Source organism: Sparus aurata, chromosome 10 (genome assembly GCF_900880675.1).
Source record: "Sparus aurata chromosome 10, fSpaAur1.1, whole genome shotgun sequence".
Lineage (NCBI taxonomy): Eukaryota > Metazoa > Chordata > Actinopteri > Spariformes > Sparidae > Sparus > Sparus aurata.
In genome coordinates this window covers 12,549,263-12,567,483 of record NC_044196.1, presented here as the reverse complement: position 1 = coordinate 12,567,483, position 18,221 = coordinate 12,549,263, and the positions used below count along the sequence as shown (strand labels likewise).

The 18,221-nt window shown below is 47.8% G+C and overlaps 1 protein-coding gene and 1 long non-coding RNA gene across 2 annotated transcripts in view; both read left to right on the top strand.

Moving 5' to 3' along the window:
* The first annotated feature begins 1,536 nt into the window (after positions 1 to 1,536).
* LOC115589364 (uncharacterized) overlaps positions 1,537 to 18,221 on the top strand; it is a 23,017-nt gene continuing 6,332 nt past the window's right edge. The window contains exon 1 of the mRNA XM_030430205.1: positions 1,537 to 1,895. Coding sequence (XP_030286065.1) covers positions 1,556 to 1,895 — 340 coding nt within the window. The 5' untranslated portion in view covers positions 1,537 to 1,555. The remainder of the gene's footprint in view (positions 1,896 to 18,221) is intronic.
* Positions 2,291 to 3,899, top strand: LOC115589104 (uncharacterized). Its single transcript, XR_003985482.1, has 2 exons — positions 2,291 to 2,433; positions 3,188 to 3,899. It is a non-coding gene; the product is annotated as an uncharacterized LOC115589104 (long non-coding RNA).

The following is an 18,221-nucleotide window of genomic DNA, read 5'->3' as shown; positions in this document are numbered from 1 at the left end:
CATTGTTACTCCATACCAGCTCTGTGTAGCCCCCTATTTTAACTTGTTTTTGTGTGTTTTGGTTATGTGCTGTGGTCCAAGGTGGCAGTTCAGTCCCTGGTGGTCGTCCCCTTCACGAGTGTCCAGTGTGTGTGAGTGCAGTGTCACAGGTGTTTTAATTTATAGACTGTTCTACTTTTGGTTTGCCCCTGCCACCCTGTAAACTACAGCCCTGCTCTTTGATCTCTGCATCTGCAGTGTGCTTATTTTTTATGTGATAATATTATTATGGATGATGTGTGTGTGTGTGTGTGTGAACTTTTAAATATTTTTGCTGATTTACTCATGTGTTAAATAAAGTGTGCTCTCTTTAATTTGAAAACTGTCTCTTGCCCCGTGGTATCATCGCACCTGTGTGACCTTATTCATTGAAAGTTAGCCCAGAATTTCCGGGTTGTGAAATTACCCCAGGTGGCGTTGTTGCAACACCGTAACTCCCTTTCCACCACGCCACATCTGTAAAGCTCTTCAACTCGTGGGATCATTTGTGGTTTCTTCTCTCGAGTGTTTATTCACCAGAGAACAGCCAGATGAATCCGTTGTACATTAAGATAGAGAGCAGTGTGATGCACAGAGGCTGATGTGGTGGAAAAGTCCTCTGACCAAAAACTGCTCAGAGTGAAAAGTGTGATGTGACGCTGTGAGCTTGTCCAAAGTGACTCAGTAATTCATCTAAACATTCAGACTCTGATGGAGGAGGCTGCAATGAACAGGAACAATATGTGTTTAAAACAAAGATTTATTTACAGCAGTGCATTGAAGAGCAGATGAGGAAAAATCATAAGACGAGACATTTGACCTCCAAAGAGCTTTTGTTCCCGTGCTCTCAGTGTAACTAACACATCAGTCCAGTCACTCACTGACACTTCAGAGGCTCTGACAATGTCCAGCTGGGTCGCTGTCTCCTCACAGGTTAACTCGACACAACCTGTTGAAGTTTGGTTCCCGTGCTGTGATTAGTTCCCTCGACAGAATGACATGGCAGCCACATCGGTCACACATATTCTTACAAATATTCCTCACATCCACATCCTAAACAACAGATCCACTGATTCTGTGTCTTCTCTAGTCCTGCAGTGGAAACACAAAGTGTGCTGTTCATATAGAGACACATTCTTGTCTGTAATGACAAAACAATCTGTGCTTGTTGTGTTTGATCACTAATCACAGCTATTCTAGTGCAAAAAGGTGTGAAAGAAAGTGTTGAGAAAATGATGAAAGGGAAAAATCTCCTCAAAGGATTTCAAGAAATCTTCAACTATCAGAGGAAGTTTTGAGCTGAATGAGGATGTCACACCACAAATTCACTTTCACAGATGCAGGTCCTCTGTGTCAGATAAGATTAACTAGTGCTTCAGTTCTGTGATCAGCCCTTCAGGAGGCGACATTGAGTCAAAAATGAGTGAGAGGAGAATAACAATCCCAGCACGACAAGCCTCGCCCCCCTTTTCCCATTCATAAACTCTGCACAGTCAGTCAGTGATCAGAGCTGTTGCTTCTTCCACAGAGGACAGAAATGGATTCTCTCCTTCTCTTCTCTCTTTTCAGCCTGATCTCAAGTATTTCAGGTGTCTTTGTCATTCTAGGAGACACTTTTGAGTTTACAAAAACTGCAAGCTGCCAGAAAAAGGGAGCCGAGCTGTGGCACCCACTGGACTCTTCACGTACTGTTCTGGTGGCTCGATGGGACGGTGTTTGGATGCCGGGTCCGGGCTACGAGGACAGGATCGACCTGAACGCGTCGGTGGTCTTGAAGAACATAAACTTCAACGACAACGGGCTGTTCGAGTTGAGCTGTGAGGGGACACTGACCCAGCTGGACGTTGTCAGAGCCTCTGAAGTGTCAGTGAGTGCAGGTGGAGCTGTCAGCTTCCAGTTCGACTAAGTCACCTCAGGAGCGCAGGGGAAGTTCAGGCTGGTCAGAAACGGGGAGACAGTGTGTGAGCTTGACCTGTCCTCCGGGACCATCACATATGGGACCGGCTCTGAGGAGAGACTCTCTCTGCCCTCTGATTGGAGGAGACGCGGAGACCTGACTCCGACCCTGCAGCGGGTGAAGCCGGAGGACCAGGGTGATTACTTTGCATATGTGGAAGAAAAAGATGGAAAGCGAAAAGGTCTCTCTGCCTGGAGGATCAAGGTCCTGGATCAAGACCCGGATCAGACCACCGCCACACCTGTAAGCCTCCTTTATTATAAAGAGAATAAAGCTGCAACACTGAAGCTTCTGCAGCTGATAAAAGAGCACACGTAGTACAAAACATGCTCCATGTCAGTGTCATGGTGTCCCACCAGCTCTGAATGTGATGTTCTGTTTGTTTCCTCTCTGTGGCTGATCAGGGAACTGCTGATGAGACGATGGACACTGGGACACACCCGGACCCACCTCTGAATGTAAGTCTGACCGCTCACTCTCTGCAGGGAGACACGCGTAATTACGCACACGGTTCCAGAGACATTTGTGCAGTTAAAGAAGACGAATGTATGAAAACGTGTTCTATCCAGGGTGACTGCTGTGTGCGCGAGGCTGAGAGAGAGAGCTGGGCGCGCGGGGTTGAGAGAGAGAGAGAGCGAGGCCGAGCGCGCGAGGATGAGCGAGAGAGAGAGAGAGAGAGAGAGAGAGGCTGTGCGCGCGGGGTTGAGAGAGAGAGAGAGGTTGGGCGAAAGAGGTTGTCTGCCGCAGGGCATCATGGGTTGTAGGTGTGTCAGGTAGCAGCTCCGTTATGTTAACAGAGCAGTTCACCTGTCAAACCTGACCTGCAGTCATTAACATATGAGGAAAACCTGACACAAAGAAAGGCCGCTCAGTCGACCTGCAGAACTTGCTTTAGGATTCTCACATTTTTAAGTTTCCCTCTGTATCAGCGTGATTCAGTAACAGCTGTCCACACATCCAGGGTACAATAGTAGCAGGAAGAGCTCAGAGATAATTCGGCATCATTTTACTGCTGCACATGTGCTGAAATCATCAACAAATGTGGGGAACAAACTGAATCCCTCCCAGTACTACAGGATGTTTCATTACATGATCCCAACACGTGTTCTGTCAGAGACCTGCACCATGTTTAACATGCTCCATGTCAGTGTCATGGTGTCCCACCAGCTCTGAATGTGATGTTCTGTTTGTTTCCTCTCTGTGGCTGATCAGGGAACCACTGGAGAAAGGATGGAGACTTGGACCACTGTCATCATTACAGCAGCTGTGACGTCTGTGCTTTGGGCTCTTTGCCTCTTTTTAGTTTGGTGGCTGAAGTTCCGCACACCAAATGTGTCACCTGGACCTGATGGTGGAGAACTGGACCTGGGACTTCTGACCAATGGGAATCCTGCTGGGCCTCAAACCAACGGGGGTCCTCAAGTCCAGAATTTGATTCCATAAACAAAAAAACAAACGGAATCAACAGCCAACACTTAAATCTATCAAATGCTGACTGCATTTTGATATCGTGCCCAGATATAATGAACTTTTGGCCCAGAATAATTGACATGTTACAAAAAGATTATGATGTAATAATAACTCCAAACCTGCCAGTGTGGCATTTATCTTTCCTGCCTCTGTGTAGTTTCTTGTCTGAGGTGGATCAAGGTGTTCAGGTTTCTGACCAATGCGAAAAAGTAGTTGTCAGTGTGTTCACCTGCTGGAGCTCACAGGTGTGTGTGTGTGTGTGTGTGACACACAATAGACTTGACATTGAGGCTCACAGCTCCATCACAGTGAATAATCTTTACTGTTCCTTAATTAATCTGAAAAAACATGTTTGTTTGAGCCTTTTTATAGCATCATTGTCAGTAACGTTCATGATCTGTAACCTGAAATGCTGCACTGCAACATCTTTGGATAAATAAATATGACAACACTTCCTGCTGGCTGGAAAATCCTGTTATCTGCTGTATGAATCACACCGGCACACCTGTTATCAGCTTCTGTGTGTGATGTTGAATGTTGATATGGCTATGTGGTATATTTTAGGACTTAATTTGTAACTTTTAAAGTTTGTGACTTCCTGTAAAATCTTTAAAAAATCTTTAAAATGTTAATAACTCATCCTGCACTCATGTTTCTGCAACACTGACCTGAAGACAAACTTTTGTATTTACAGTATCTGTCTGAGAATCAAAAGTCATCTAAGAACCTCATCAGCTCATCTGTATTTCCATCTTCAGCCCATAATTCTATGTGTTCCCAACATAAGTCATCCCACAACACATCAGGTGTAATCATGACATGTTATCAGGAGCTGCTGCCTCTTCTGGGCCTTCAGCTGAAATCCAAAGTATGTCTGCTGCTGAACAACAAGAGGACGCATTAACCCGTCACAGAACACGTGATGACGACATTCTCACCTCTCAGGAGTCGTTACAGCAAAGAAAACACAGAGCTACAGTTGTACTGCTGTGAGGTTTGCCAAGGGTCACAGCTCCAGCTGTGGTTTATGTTTTAAATATGATACTTGACATGCAAATATACAGATTTTGGATGCAAATACAGGCCGAGCAGAAAAAATGTTAGATGGTGATAAGAACGTTGTGAATCCTTGGAGAGCTCACTCTCACTGTTTGGTGATGATGGAAACCAAAGTAGCAAAACGTGCCCTTCAACTCTGCAGATGATTGTTAAAAGGAAATTGTTAATAAAAGAACATGAACTTCTATACATGTAACGTTCTGAACTGGCCTTTCTTTGCATGTGTTTTCTTTGTGTCTGAGCTCACTGATAAGGTGGACTTCACCTGGAGTTGTTGGTCACAGCAGCATTAAATCTGCTGCTCTGATGAACGGCACGGTGGTCATCTTTGTGGATGATACTGAAAAAGTAAACAAAGTGATAGAGACCGGCATTGTTGTTAACAGTGATGATGTGTTGCTGAGGGAACTGTCGAGGCAAAGGAAGATAGTTTCTCCCATCAGGAAGCTGCCTGTTGAAACACACTGTTTCACACTGACGGCAGGTTCACATGATCCTCAGTAAGAAAGATGATGAACTCAGTCTGGTGTTTAATCTGAAGACAGATGACTTTGAATATATTGTGTTTGGGACTCTGAAGGGAACAAAAAAGACACAGCAGAGACAGGAAAACAGTGAGGCTGGAAAAAGATAAAAGGAGTGAAGCAGCTGTCAGTCAGAAAGAGGACGAGATGAGCACCAACAGTGAGGAAGCAGAAGGAGAGCAGACTGTGGTGAACAGTGCAGACAGAGCAGCACAGTTAGGGACAGTGATGAAGACCTGATGGAGGAGGAAGATAACGTGGTTAAAGTCCCTGTTCTCAAAAGGAAACAAGTAAACGACAAGAGTGGTTCTCAGGCCAAAAAAGGACCAATAACCAGGAGCAGGGAGGGTCAGCAGGAGGAGCAGCCAGAGACTGAGTCTGGTGTGGAGGAAGAGAGGGAGGAAGAGGAGGAGGAAGTGGAGGAGGGAGAGGAGCAGGGAGAGGAGGAAGTGGAGTAGAGAGAGGAGGAGGAAGTGGAGGAGGAAGTGGAGGAGGAAGAGGAGGAGGAAGTGGAGGAGGAAGATGAGGAGGAAGTGGAGGAGGGAGAGGAGGAGGGAGAGGAGGAGGAAGAGGAGCAGGAAGAGGAGCAGGAAGAGGTCTGTGCTGAAGACAGCCAGCCTCAGACCGACTCACAACTGTCTGCTGAATCACAGCAGCAGGAAAAACATTATGAAGTGGAACAGATAAAAACGTTCCTGCAAACAACAAAAAACATGAAAAAAGTTCAAGTTGAAGATTATTTTGCAGACAAAGAATAGTTTTTTTTTTCTTTCTGCAGTGAAGAAACACATTCTGTGTGTTGAGAAAATGATGAAATGAAAAAAATCTCCTCAAAGTATTTCAGGAACTCTCATAGGAAGTTTACTAATAGAGTAAGTCTTCGACTAAACGAGGATGTTACACCTCACGTTCACTTCCACAGATAGACCCACTCTGCAGGTCCTCTGTGACGGATATGATTCACTGCTGCTTCAGTTCTGTCTGATTTCCTCTGGGCAAACTTTTTCACACTCTCAAGACCTCAGGTGTGTTCATGTCACATCTCCTTACTCTTCAAACACCTGTTCTGGTCACCACCAACATGGCTGGAGGACAGAAAACATCTGTGTTTTCTCTCTACAAGCAGAGATAGAGTTGTTCTGAGGTGTCTCGTTCAAAACACTGAGAGCAGCTCTGAGGAAGAGGCTCAGCTGAGAGAGAGAGTCCGGCTCGGGCTTTCGTGAGACTGTGGTGTGATGTGGCGGTGGTGGTTAACACTGGGCTACCCATTGAGTTTTCAGACACTAATAGAGATAGTGATCTAGCCATTAAATATATTACACAGCCACATGTTTATTATCCTGTCAGCAAATACATGTCACGGTGTGAAACACAAAGCATGAAGCCGAAACTGATACACGGAGCAGAACAACACACAAGCAACAGCTAATCACTAAAAATCAAAAGCAGTAGCCTGAAGTGACTCGTGTCTCTTTGACTCTTGGCCTTCTCTAGTGATCACCTCCCTCCTGGATTTCCTCTGGCCCACAATGACCCAGCCTCCCACACCTCTGCCACCAGCCTCAGCCTGGACTCCCAGTGGCCGGTCCGCCCTCGAGGCAGAGTACATGACTGTCCTGCAGCAGATCTGAGATGACACTTCTGCTCACAACATGTTTTAATCAGCTTCTAATGAACACAAGTCTGTTTGTGTCCTGTGTTGGCTCATTGGATTCATGCAGAGGGACCCAGTTCTTCACATGTGCTGTTGTCTTCTTGTGTTCTTGTGTTACAGGAGACAGTGTTAGTCTGACCCGTGTTGTTTTTTGTCACATGACAGATAACACTTGGTGTTTCCTCGGTCTGATTCATACAGCAGATTTCAGAGGTTGGCAGAAGTGTGCGTCATGACACACAGTGTTGGGGAGTAACGAATTACATGTAACGACGTTACGTAATTTAATTACAAAATGTACGTCATTGTAATCCGTTACATTACTGGGAGAAAATATGTAATTAAATTACAGTTGCTTTTGGAAATTTCAATGATTACAACTTAAGTTACATTTGAAAAATTGCCGCAAAAGCTCGGATTTATCAAATAGTTTTTCGCCCCCCTGGATTCATGTTTGTTTTTAGTTATTTTCATATCAACATCCTCCTGCCAAAACTGACGCTTGTGATTGGCTCTCTCTGGTCATGTGCTATTCGACTCAACCGACAAACCGCACGGCGGCAGTCAGACTCAGCAGCAACAGTGTCGGCGGCTCACAAGATGTTCCTGGGCTGGAAATACAAAAAACACTTCATACAGACAGAAGCCAGGCTTCCCTGTATTACAAAGGTGGCTCTCTTTTAACCCGGCTAGATCACCATGGTAACTTGTGCTTAGCTCATAACCTGGTCCCGACCAGGTTCTGTTCAGAGTTTAATCATAAAATCGGCTATAAAAGCGCCGCTGTTTCACTATTTAACTCATTTACAGCTGGCGTCACCTTTACTTTGAAAGTCCAGTGGAGCTGGATCAGAACATTTGTACGGAGGTAAAGATCGTGCTGATCCGCTGCTGTTTACTTTCTCTCTGAGCGTCTCCGCCTACAGATGTTCAGCTGAGGGGAAACGCTGCTCAGCTGATGATCCGACTCGCGTCAGGAGGTCATTTATTAGGCTATAGCCTATTTACTTTTATATACAGTCAGTCACCACTGAAAGAAGTTGTGCGCTCGCAGCAGGACAGATCATTTAACCCTCCTATGATGTTCCGGTCAAAACTGACCGATTTACAACTTCATAAGATCCTAAACATTTTATTTTTCTTCTGATTGTCTCGAGGCTTTATGATATCCTCCACACTAGGCATTTGAACATATAAAATTTCTGATCAGCACTTTCAACGAATTTTGAGTCATCTAATCAATTTTGTAACACCCATGGTGTTCCCGGTCAAAATTGACCGGCATATGAAATGAATGGGTAATACTAGATTATGTTCATTCCTTAGATGGAAAACATCCCCATGTACACCCACACATCTACATCCACAACCACAAACATCATCCCACCCTCACACACACACACACACACACACACACACACACACACACACACACACAGTATATATTCCCCCACGCGTGCCACACATTCCAGACTGAAGAATTAGATGTCATTTATGGGAAACTGTCTCTTTCTCGCGCTTATATGCCCACCTGGGAGCCACACACACTCTCCAGACCTAACAATGTATCATACCTGTTCAAAGGCCCAATATATACCGATTTACACATTTCAAACTCAACAATTAGGTGTTTGTTATAGGAAACGATCTCTTTCCCATGCTTATGTGCCCATCCCTACACGTGAACCACACTTTACAGAATAGACTATCTTCTCATAGACAACCTATATAAAACTTTATTTGTGCCTTTCTGTCATTTGACTCTGTGACCACTATGAGTAGGAAATTTACTGTAATAGAGGCTCTGGACCGATTTTTTGAATCAGATGAAGACGAGATGGACGTTTAACTGGAGATAGAGGAAGATGTGTCAGAAATGGAAGACAAAATCCATCCTGATTTTGATCCAGACCTTTATGAGACTGACCAGTCAACAGATGAAGAGGCTCCAGAGGAAGAGGCACATGGAGAAGAGGCACGAGAAGAAGAGGCACTTGAGGTGACATTCCAGTCCAAGGGTGGCAACTTGCTCTGGTATTCTTCCTTCCAGGACAGAGGAGGCAGAGCAAGAGTGGAAAACATTGTAAGGATGACGCCATGGCCAACACGATACGTAATATCTCGTGTGGATGACAACAAGTCCAGCTTCCAACTCTTTTTACCAGAATCCATGGAGGGAATTGTACTGGACATGACAAACCTGGGGGGGAAGTGTGTGTTTGGGGACACATGGAGAGAGTTGGACCAGGTAGACCTCCAAGAGAGTATAAATAAAACAAGTTAGCTACAAATGTGATGCCTATGTTTGCAAGGCACACTCCAACCTGATTGTACAATGCCACTCCTGTGTCCTATTCCAAGGCTGGTGAGCGTTCCTCCAGTTTATGTTTTCAATTTCGAGGGCTAGACAATGGGTGGGGGTATTTCACACTGAGAAAAACAGCTATTGATGGATTTACAAAAGAATACGGAAATGTTATCAAAATGCACCCAGAAGCATACATTTTAGGTTGAGACAGAGGCGCACACACACACACACACACACACGCACACACACACACACACACACACACAGATGACTATTCATGTTGATTTTCTGATGTTCTGAGAATCTGGTCTCCGTTTTGATTATTATTATAATTTTCAGTGTCTATTCTTTGTATATTCACTGCAGTTATGCATGTTCACAACTAGTTGGAAACATTGTTTACAGCATTAAAGGGTGTTAAATAACATTTGGTAAATGATTATGTTCTAATTATGTTTTTTGTGGTAATTTAAGAGCAGTTAAACCTGACCGGTCAAATTTGACCGGGAACACCAAAGTAAGGGGGGAGAAACGAACATAATACAAGGGTTAACTTAATGTGGCCATGAATAAATTAATTGTTTCGCCTGTTATGTGTTGCCCAAACGCAAATCTTGAGTAGTCTACTCTGTTTTCTCACATTTAAAAAGGTTTTTGTACAGAGACAACATGAGATTTGCTTGTAGCTACAGCACCTAAAAAACCCACTGTAACCTATTTTCATACGCACACCAGCCTCGCTTTCAATAAAACACACACTGGCATTTTATAATTGCGATCAGTGAAATATATTAAAACAATATAAAGCACAGTTTAACACAACAGTTGTTGTTGCTCTAAAGCTTCATATTTAAAAGCAGCTCAATGTAGAGCTGTCAGAAATTAAAATCAGCCTCCTCTTGTCATATTTGCAGCAACACTGTAGCTTCAGGCTGTGATCAGGCTTTTTTGTATCGCTCATACTCTCTCCATTAAAACAACCTGCTCCTCTTGGCTGAAATCAGCCCGTTGTTGCTCCATTTAGTGAGGAAGTGAGCCTCCTTTGCAGTACAGGCCTAAGGTCAGACTCATAATATATGGTTAAACCTTTGAACTGAAAGGTTAATCACACTATAGGTCTTAAAATGTGAAAATGGTTAGCAGTTGAGAGATTTCATTCAAAATAAAGAAAAGTAATCATAATGTAATCAAATGTAATTAGTTACATTACTTTGAGAAAGTAATTGAAATAGTTACACTACTATTACATTTTAAACAGGGTAACTTGTAATTGTAACCAACTACATTTCCAAAGTAATCTTCCCAACACTGATGACACACAGACACACGCACACGTGTGGACACACACACACACACACACACACACACACACACACACTTTACCACCAACAGAAAGGATAAATAAGAAGTGAATAAACCTCTTGAACTTACTCAGCATCTATCTCGTCAGGCTTCAGTCAGAAACACAACTTAACATGCAGCAACAACAACAAATATCTAACAAACCAGATGACCTCTACACTTCACTCAGGGCCTCTAACACAGACACACAAACACTCAACCACATCTACCTCACCTCAGGGACACTCAGGTCCTGGACCAGTCCCACATGTTAGGACCAGGACCTCAGGGACCCCCTGGAGCATCCATCCAGGAAAGAGGAGAATAAGACTGAAGCAGGTGAAAAGAAAGGAAATGGTTTGTGTACTTCTTCTACTACTACTACTGTGATGGCCCTCAGTAAACATGTTTCATTAGGATGACTGAGACAGTCAGTGCGTTTACATGCACAGCTTAGTCAGATTACAGCTATAGTTCGACTATGCTCCTCAATCAGACAACTGCAATTATCCGAGTATACATGCCGGTGAGAAAATCGGATTATTGGGCCGGAGCATGTCATACCCCGGTACACTAGGTGGCGCTGCAACCATTTCAACTAGTGGTAACAGAGTTACCTCCGGCTGACCTCTTTACGTCACCAGCTGCCTCGGCATTCAAGAAAGATGGCATACGAAGAGCGAGACGAAGCTACATCTTTGTACATTTCGTATATGGTGTACATGATAATTACACAAACTAGGGGCACAATGGCGCTCTTTCTTGCGGTGATTTCGGAGGAAAGACACTGCCGCCGCCGTCCGTCTACATCCGGCTCACAGATCCGGGGAAAAAATCTCGCGCCTGCGCAGAACGCAAAGTCTGATCCGATCCGCTGGAACGTATACATGCAGGAATAATGCGACTATCAATCGAATAATCTGAGAGAGGGAGGAGATTGTGTGTTTCTGGGTGAGAGAGGGAGGAGATTGTGTTTCTTGGGTGAGAGAGGGAGGAGGCTGTGGTTGTGGTTGTGTGTGTCTGAGTGGCAGCAGGCCTGCGTTCCTATATTTCCTTTTTCATAAATTTGTATCAGATTTTATCCCCCTTTCTCCCATTTTGGTAGCCAATGACACCCAACTTATTATATAGCAGTGGACTACAGATGGAAAGCAGCTTTTAGCTAAATCTGGCGCCCATCTCTTTGTTTCTTACAACCATGTAATGTAAGTGCACATTGTCCTTTTAGATAAACAAACTAAACTAAGTAGCACAGAGGCCTTGCGTTGACTAGCTTCCACTAGCTTTCATTTTGAAAATGTCCTAGAAATGTGGGAACACAGGGATAACCCTGTCTGGGTGAGAGAGAAGGGAGGTTGTGGTTGTGTGTTCTGATGGTGCTGATGTCTGATAAGCTATAAACTCCACATCCTGTGTTCACCTGATGTTCCACCTGGGCCCTCAGTTCACAATGTGACACAAAAACAATTGACAATGAGCCAAGAGGCAGAAACATCCACATCTGCAGCTCCTGTGTGTCTGTATCAGTCCACAGGCTGACCACAGTGAACTGGAACTCCTCTGGTGTGTGATCATGATGCTCGAGCTGCAAGTGAAAGTCTCTCAGAGCGAGCTGTGACTCATGCCAGCTGTGTGGGTGTGTGTCAGCAGTGTGTGTGTGTGTGTTTGTTTTCATTCAGACACACACAAGCTGTTGATAGAAGGTAAAGAGCTCACCTGACCTCTGACCTCTGTGCTGTGTTGGGAATCATTCAGATCACAAACTGAAGTTAAAACAATCCATACAGCAGGAAATACAGATGTGTTCTACTGGAAATCTCCCTTCTTTCATTAAGTTCTTTGCCACAAACCACAAGATTACACAGAAGAAGCAGAAAACACAACCTCCTTGGAGGAGAGAACAAGCTGAGAAACCACACTCCTCTCATATTCCGCTTTTTGATGATTTCTTAGTGGGTTTGAGGGCGTTTGTTCATGATAGAGACAATGATTAAATGTTCAAAACACTTTGGATGATAATGTCCAACAAGGACATTAAAAATCGCGAATGCTTACTGTATGTCAGAAATGAAGCCATGTCAAGGTACACGTGTTGGACTGTAGTTTCATCTGCAGACTTGAAGGGCAGGTTTTGCAAGTGTTGTTGCCATAATCGCCCAACAGTGATCGAGGCATAGCTCAGAAAAAACCCCCTGATCTGGCTGAGAGCTCCTAAACACTCCCAGCTGTTCTTGTCCTGTTTCAAAGTGGCAAATAGGATGTGATTTGTTTTGGCATAGTTACGTGTTTGGTGTAACACAGACCTGTAAAAACCTCTCCAAGGATTCACTATGTCCTTATTAGAGATGCACCGATCAGGATTTTTGGGGCCGATCACTGATCACCAAAAGCAGCATCTGCCGATCTCGATATTGCCGATCACCGATCACAGCGTCAAATCCATACATTTTTCTATATTGTTGTCTTGTGTAACTTTCATATATTTAATTAATGATTCTTACACAACATTGACATTGTATTATTGAGTATAAAAATTAGGAGATGAGAAAGTATCATGAATTGACCACCGTTTTATTGCAGGCTGAGGCAATGTGCAATATTTCACACTCTAGAGACTCTTAGAGACAACTTGGACTCAGCTTACATAGAGTAACTGTAGCTTTCTAGTGGGAATGCAGTCAGTCAGGGTGGGAATTTTGTCATTTTAGGGGTAAGTCCATTTGGCCTGCACTTTTTTTTTAGGGGCACCAAGGCCACATGACAGGGCACAAAGGCCACTGAGTAAAATGTGTTGATTTACCTTTCAGACTGATACCATAACATCCTAATTTATAATAAGACATGGATTGTGTATTAAAACATTTTTTAATACCAAAATTAAGTTAAAGTTACATTAGCAAGTAGTTTTTGTTAAGTAGGGTTAGGGAGAGGTGAGTTTTGTGACACCTCACTGAATATTAGTGTTATTGAATATTTCTCCCAATAGAAATTCCCCAAAATTATGGCAAAGCACATTATTTCCAAACAAAAAAAATTTAGAATAACCATCAGGAGACCACTGATGTGTGGAGTGATTTTGGTGACACTACACTCTGAATAAAAGTGAAGTTATTGAATTTTTTGTAGTTTCTCTTTTCAGTGCTGCACTTTGTAGACGGTCCCTGCGCCCTCGTCTCACAGCCGGCTGACCATACAGACCAGAGTTAATGTCCAGATGCTCGTTTTGATTAACATACGGTTGTAGCTTGTTGTCTACCGTAGTACGGTAGGAAAGAGCCGTCGTTTGTGTTTTAACAAGGTTGCACTTATGAGTTATTGATCCGGGAAGTTCGAATCTGTGAATATATTTCCAACTTTACCGGACTAAATCCTACCACATAAGTCAGTTATGTATCATGTCAAAACCGGCTGCGCTCGCTTTCGCACCAGTGCTGTAAGTTTCGTTCTTCTGTTTTGAGACGCTGCTGCTGTGTGAGAGGCTTTCACGTGAGATCATCGTGATGATGAGACTCCACCTGCGCGAACCGCGAACTCACTGAAGTTACTGTGAGTAACTACTGTGCACTCAGGTGGCTGTAATTAAAGGCAAGCCCGCTACGCTGACCGGGCCAGGGGCACAGAGGCCACTGTGGCCGTACGATGAGTTTTTTTTTTCAGCTGCATCAAGGCCAAAGTGCAGGGCAACAGCGGCCATGACCACCGTGAAATTCCCACCCTGCATGCAGTCAATGCACTGTCTCTATATAGAAACGTCATCTGATCGGCCTGATTTGATCTATTTTGAGAACTCCGATCAAAACCGATAGGGGCATTATCGGCCGATTGCGATCGGTTGCCGATCGATCGGTGCATCTCTAGTTTTTTGTCTGTATTTTCTGGGGTAAATCCGTCTCCAGCATTGTTTGTGGGGACAAAACCTGTTGGTGTGACAGAAGTATAAACTCCACACCCTGGACAGCTATCACTCACTGTCTGTCAGTCGTCCTTTGAAGGAAGATATCATCAACAAAGTGGAACAATAGCTGGAGTATGAATCCGCAGAGGCTGGTTGTTGACGCTGTCATGTAGCCTGATGTCAGCGTCTGTACACAGCCAGCAGGGACTGGTCCTCACATTCCAGAGGAACAGGGTTGGATGTTGCATTTTAGAGTCCCCAAACAACATATTGCATAGGGCCCCCAAACAGCATGTTGCATAGGACCCACAAACAGCATGTTGCATAGGACCCACAAACAGCTTGTTGCATCGGACCCACAAACAGCATGTTGCATAGGACCCCCAAGCAGCATGTTGCATAAGGCCCCCAAACATTATGTTGCATAGGACCACCAAACAGCATATTGCATAGGGCCCCCAAACAGCATGTTGCATAGGACCCACAAACAGCATGTTGCATAGGACCCACAAACAGCTTGTTGCATCGGACCCACAAACAGCATGTTGCATAGGACCCCCAAGCAGCATGTTGCATAAGGCCCCCAAACATTATGTTGCATAGGACCACCAAACAGCATGTTGCATAGGGCCCCCAAACAGTATATTGAATACAACATGTTTAATCAGCTTCTAATGAACAGAATCTTCTTTTTTTTCCTGTGTTGGCTCTTACAAAATAAAGGTCCCCAAACAGCACGTTGCATAGGACCACTAAACAGCTTGCTGCATAGGACCCCCAAACAGCATGTTGCGTACGGCCCCAAAACAAACACAAACAGCCCTGACCATGAGTTCTCCCTCTCCGGCCCGACACATGCAGGCAGGCAAGCAAGCAGGCAGGCAGCCACAGGCAGGCAGGCAGGCAGGCAGACACAGGTAGCCACAGGCAGGCAGCAACAGGCAGCCAAAACCAGGGAGGCAGCGACAGGGAGCCGCACCCAGACAGGCAGCCACAGGCAGGCAGGCAGCAACGTGCAGCCACACCCAGGCAGGCAGGCACAGGCAGGCAGGCAGCCATAGGCAGGCAGGCAGGCAGGCAAGTAGTAACAGATAGGCAGGCAGGCAGGCGGCCAGACCCAGGAAAGCAGGCACAAGCAGTTAGTCAGCCACAGGCAGGCAAAGGCAGCCACACCTGCGCATGCACAGGGAGGCAGGTTGGCGGCCACACCTAGTTAGGCAGTCACAGGCAGGCAGGCAGGCCGGCAGACACAGGCAGCCACAGGCAGGCAGCAACAGGCAGCCAAACCCAGGGAGGCAGCAACAGGTTGCCGCACCCAGAGAAGCAGCCACAGGCAGGCAGGCAGCAACGGGCAGCCACACCCAGGCAGGCAGGCACAGGCAGGCAGGCAGCCATAGACAGGCAGGCAGGCAGGCAGGCGGGCGGCCAGACCCAGGAAAGCAGGTACAAGCAGTTAGTCAGCCACAGGCAGGCACAGGCAGCCACACCTAGGCATGCACAGGCAGGCAGGTTGGCGGCCACACCCAGTTAGGCAGACACAGGCAGCCACAGGCAGGCAGCAACAGGTAGCCAAACCCAGGGAGGCAGCAACAGGCAGCCGCACCCAGACAGGCAGCCACAGGCAGGCAGGCAGCAACGGGCAGCCACACCCAGGCAGGCAGGCACAGGCAGGCAGGCAGCCATAGACATGCAGGCAGGCAGGCAAGTAGTAACAGATAGGCAGGCAGGCAGGCGGCCAGACCCAGGAAAGCTGGCACAAGCAGTTAGTCAGCCACAAGCAGGCACAGGTAGTCACACCTAGGCATGCACAGGCAGACAGGTTGGCGGCCAAACCCAGTTAGGCAGTCACAGGCAGGCAGGTAGGCAAGCAGACACAGGCAGCCACAGGCAGCCCCAGGCAGGCAGCAACAGGCAGCCTCACCCGGACAGGCAGCCACAGGCAGGCATGCAGCAACAGGCAGCCACACCCAGACAGGCAGGCACAGGCAGGCAGGCAGGCATAGGCAGGCAGGCAGGCAGGCAGGCAGGCAAGTAGTAACAGATAGGCAGGCAGGCAGGCGGCCAGACCCAGGAAAGCAGGCACAAGCAGTAAGTCAGCCACAGGCAGGCACAGGCAGCCACACCTAGGCATGCACAGGCAGGCAGGTTGGCGGCCACACCCAGTTAGGCAGTCACAGGCAGGCAGGCAGGCCGGCAGACACAGGCAGCCACAGGCAGGCAGCAACAGGCAGCCAAACCCAGGGAGGAAGCAACAGGCAGCCACACCCAGAGAGGCAGCCACAGGCAGGCAGGCAGCAACGGGCAGCCACACACAGGCAGGCAGGCACAGGCAGGCAGGCAGCCATAGGCAGGCAGGCAGGGAGACAGGCAGGCAGGCAAGTAGTAACAGATAGACAGGCAGGCAGGCGGCCAGAACCAGGAAAGCAGGCACAAGCAGTTAGTCAGCCACAGGCAGGCACAGGCAGTCACACCTAGGCATGCACATGCAGGCAGGTTGGCGGCCACACCCAGTTAGGCAGACACAGGTAGCCACAGGCAGGCAGCAACAGGCAGCCACAGGCAGGCAGCAACGGGCAGCCAAACCCAGGGAGGCAGCAACAGGCAGCCGCACCCAGACAGGCAGCCACAGGCAGGGAGGCAGCAACGGGCAGCCACACCCAGGCGGGCAGGTACTAGCAGGCAGGCAGCCATAGGCAGGCAGGCAGGCAGGCAGGCAGGCAGGCAGCAACAGGCAGCCAAACCCAGGGAGGCAGCAACAGGCAGCCGCACCCAGACAGGCAGCCACAGGCAGGGAGGCAGCAACGGGCAGCCACACCCAGGCGGGCAGGTACTAGCATGCAGGTAGCCATAGACATGCAGGCAGGCAGGCAGGCAGGCAGGCAGGCAAGTAGTAACAGATAGGCAGGCAGGCAGGCAGGCGGCCATACCCAGGCAGGCAGGCACAGGCAGGCAGGCAGCCATAGGAAGGCAGGCAGGCAGGCAAGTCGTAACAAATAGGCAGGCAGGCAGGCGGCCAGACCCAGGAAAGCAGGCACAAGCAGTTAGTCAGCCACAGGCAGGCACAGGCAGCCACACCTAGGCATGCACAGGCAGGCAGGTTGGCGGCCGCACCCAGTGAGGCAGTCACAGGCAGGCAGGCAGGCAGGCAGACACAGGCAGGCAGCAACAGGCAGCCAAACCCAGGGAGGCAGCAACAGGCAGCTGCACCCAGACAGGCAGCCACAGGCAGGCAAACCCAGGGAGGCAGCAACAGGCAGCCACAGGCAGGCAGGCAGCAACGGGCAGCCACACCCAGGCAGGCAGGCAGCCATAGGCAGCCAAAGTCAGGCAGCAACAGGCAGCCAAACCCAGGGAGGCAGGCACAGGCAGGCAGGCAGGCATAGGCAGGCAGGCAGGCAGGCAGGCAGGCAGGCAAGTAGTAACAGATAGGCAGGCAGGCAGGCGGCCAGACCCAGGAAAGCAGGCACAAGCAGTAAGTCAGCCACAGGCAGCCACACCTAGGCATGCACAGGCAGGCAGGTTGGCGGCCACACCCACTTAGGCAGTCACAGGCAGGCAGGCAGGCCGGCAGACACAGGCAGCCACAGGCAGGCAGCAACAGGCAGCCAAACCCAGGGAGGCAGCAACAGGCAGCCACACCCAGAGAGGCAGCCACAGGCAGGCAGGCAGCAACGGGCAGCCACACACAGGCAGGCAGGCACAGGCAGGCAGGCAGCCATAGGCAGGCAGGCAGGGAGACAGGCAGGCAGGCACAGGCAGGCAGGCAGCCATAGGCAGGCAGGCAGGGAGACAGGCAGGCAGGCAAGTAGTAACAGATAGACAGGCAGGCAGGCGGCCAGAACCAGGAAAGCAGGCACAAGCAGTTAGTCAGCCACAGTCAGGCACAGGCAGCCACACCTAGGCATGCACAGGCAGGCAGGTTGGCGGCCGCACCCAGTGAGGCAGTCACAGGCAGGCAGGCAGGCAGGCAGACACAGGCAGGCAGCAACAGCAGC